A 2,551-nucleotide genomic window follows, 5' to 3' on the forward strand; every position below is an offset into this window, starting at 1 on the left:
TGTAGGGTCGTCATGTCATTTTAGCATTTTAGGCAAAGGTCACACACAAAGCGAGGAGGAATGGCACGAGTGTCAATGTATACCTGCAAATGTTTCATGCTTGCAACGTATGTGGCAGTTGCGTACTCTTTTTTTCTCCCCTGCCGTGGTTCAGTGGTGCCGCTGAGTACCACAATGCGTTATCCTTGCCACAGCAGCCATTTTTCTGATTGAGGCAAAAAACAATGCCCATTATTGAGATTTCGGTCAACGCGAAAAATTTCCAGGCGGACGAAATTAATCCCAAGCCCTCTACAAGGCGTGGTAGCTCATAGCTTTGGCGCATAAACACCCCCTCCTCCACCTTTTTTTGAAATTGTTTTGTACCACTGATGCAACTTTTTCTTACAGGTATGGCATCAGCAACGAGCAACCTGCAGTTCACCGATATGTGACGGTGATGAAGACCAGAGGACACGATGTTGAAGCCTTTAGATGAGGGTTGCTGGTTGACCCTTCATGTCCGTGGCTGGGTGCGTCACCAGACAGGCTGATATTTGATCCGTCAGAGACACCTATGCATGGCCTCCTTGAAATTAAGTGCCCCTACAGCCAAAAGGGCAAATCAGTTTCACAAATAGCAGAGCCTTTTTAGATGGTGAAAGACCATCAAGGCATCTTCAGGCTAGACCGTAGTCATGACTACTACTTTCAAGTACTCGGCCAGATGGCGTTGTCAGGCCTGTCTTGGACAGATTTTGCCGTGTATTCGGACCAGTTCATGATTGTTGAGCGCATAAGGTTTTGCGAGCAGGACTGGGCTGTAGCCAGGCCTAAACTTGACAACTTTTTCTTTTCTGTTTTGCTGCCTTATTTAGCTAAATAAATGTCATAAAAGGGGCAATGCAGGATTTGCTAGTCAGGAGAAGCACACTTTGTGCTGCAAGTTCACGCTGCAAGCACAGGGGTGTCAAATAGATACTTGAACAAAGGGGCCATAAAGATAAAATACAAATTTGCTTTATTCAAAAGATTTGGTGTTTGTTTATTCAGAGCTTCTTCCTCTGTTCTCCAGCTCCTGTGCGGTGGATGAATCGTCCATGAATAAACACATTTTCATTCACTCACACTTGGTGTTGAGTCATTTGGGGTAATGTCATTAGGTGTGTGGTCATCTGGTGCACGTATAATGGGAGACTGAAAGTTTGTCAGCAATACACACACCACCCACATCTCGTTGATGACAGGACCCAGGGAAAGCGGTATAGGTCTGTCGAAGATGTGAAAGTTCTTGATTCGCTGTATGCGTCGCTCCACGTGTATGCGCAGGGACGCGATTTCCTCGGTCTCCTCCACCTCCTCCTCCGAGAATTGCTCTCTGGTAAGAAAGGGTGGCGTGTTCAGCTGAACCTTGATGCCATCTAGTAGGTCCTGGATTTTGAAGCCCTTGTCAGCCATTACGACGTCACCCTCTTCAAAAGAACGCTTCAAAAAACCACTTTGACGCCCGCATTCCTTGTCGGAGATGGAGCCTGGAAAAAGGTTTGACACAAAAGTCACGGTGCCATCGGGTGAAATGCCGACCAAACCCTTAAATGTATTCGCAGACTTGTAGTGCGAATATGTTGCCGACTGAAGTGCGAGTGAGCTCGCTGCCTGGCATTTTATATCAGTTGCATCCAGGATAACGCGTGTTGAGGAGTACTTGGGCTTGAAAGCTGGAGGCATCTCTTCAAGCACTTTTGCTTTAGAAAACCATAAATTCAGATGTGACAACTTGATAAAAGCGAAGCTTGTCCAAGTTATGCATATGCTTGAAACGGTGGCAATCGACACGCAAAATCTGTCTACCAGGTCTTTTTCGAACATGTCCGAGGCGCATCCTCACAAGAAACAAAAAGAATTCATTTTCCACTGTGAGACTCCTTGGTCTGCCTGCTTTTCGTGGGTCTGAGCGAGGTGTGGACCAAGTTCTCACATTCTCCCGTTGTAAGCCAGGGTTGAAGAACATAACAAGAAACTGGAACACCGTGTATGATGGTAGGCCAGTATAAAAACGCACATCTTCATCGCTGTGCTTGAACCGTTCAATGGAAAACTGTGTTCCGGCTTTTTTCCGCGGCTTATCTGCCACCTCCTTCATCAGTTCTAACTCCCTCGTAATTTGCAAAACCTTCAACTTAGCAGCCTTCAGCTCCTCTTCTAGCTCTTCAGCTTTTCGAAGTTCCATTTTAACACGTAACAGTTCGTTCTGCGTGGCTTTTAGATCATCCTGGGCTGCTTTCAGCAGCTGCTGATTCTGTGTCGCTGCAGTTTTGGCTTCATTGCAGAATGGGTAGCCTTGGCTGGAAACAGATGACTGTCGTTCCAAGCTGCTCATTTCAGTGTCCTCGTTGCTTGGTTCGTCCGAGGAAGGGAGATCTACATCTTGTGCACACACCCCATCAAAGTTGCCATTCCCAGTAAAAGCTCCTTGACGTTGGGTTGTCAACTGCTGCACATTTGTTGCACAGCGTTGCTTAGAGGGTGGCCTTTGTACTTTAGGACGTTGTGATGGGAACTTGAACACACT

General features: G+C 46.7%; 1 protein-coding gene across 1 annotated transcript; it reads right to left on the bottom strand.

Annotated features, from left to right (window-relative positions):
* Positions 1-251: 251 nt before the first annotated feature.
* LOC144168165 (uncharacterized) lies at positions 252-1,973 on the bottom strand. The gene has a single exon (XM_077697206.1). The coding sequence runs from the start codon at positions 1,846-1,848 to the stop codon at positions 1,096-1,098; it is 753 nt and encodes a 250-aa protein (XP_077553332.1). The 5' UTR covers positions 1,849-1,973; the 3' UTR covers positions 252-1,095.
* Positions 1,974-2,551: the final 578 nt, after the last annotated feature.

This window comes from Haemaphysalis longicornis, unplaced genomic scaffold (genome assembly GCF_048455015.1).
Source record: "Haemaphysalis longicornis isolate Haplotype H1 unplaced genomic scaffold, Haemaphysalis longicornis Haplotype H1 scaffold_1, whole genome shotgun sequence".
Taxonomy (NCBI): domain Eukaryota; kingdom Metazoa; phylum Arthropoda; class Arachnida; order Ixodida; family Ixodidae; genus Haemaphysalis; species Haemaphysalis longicornis.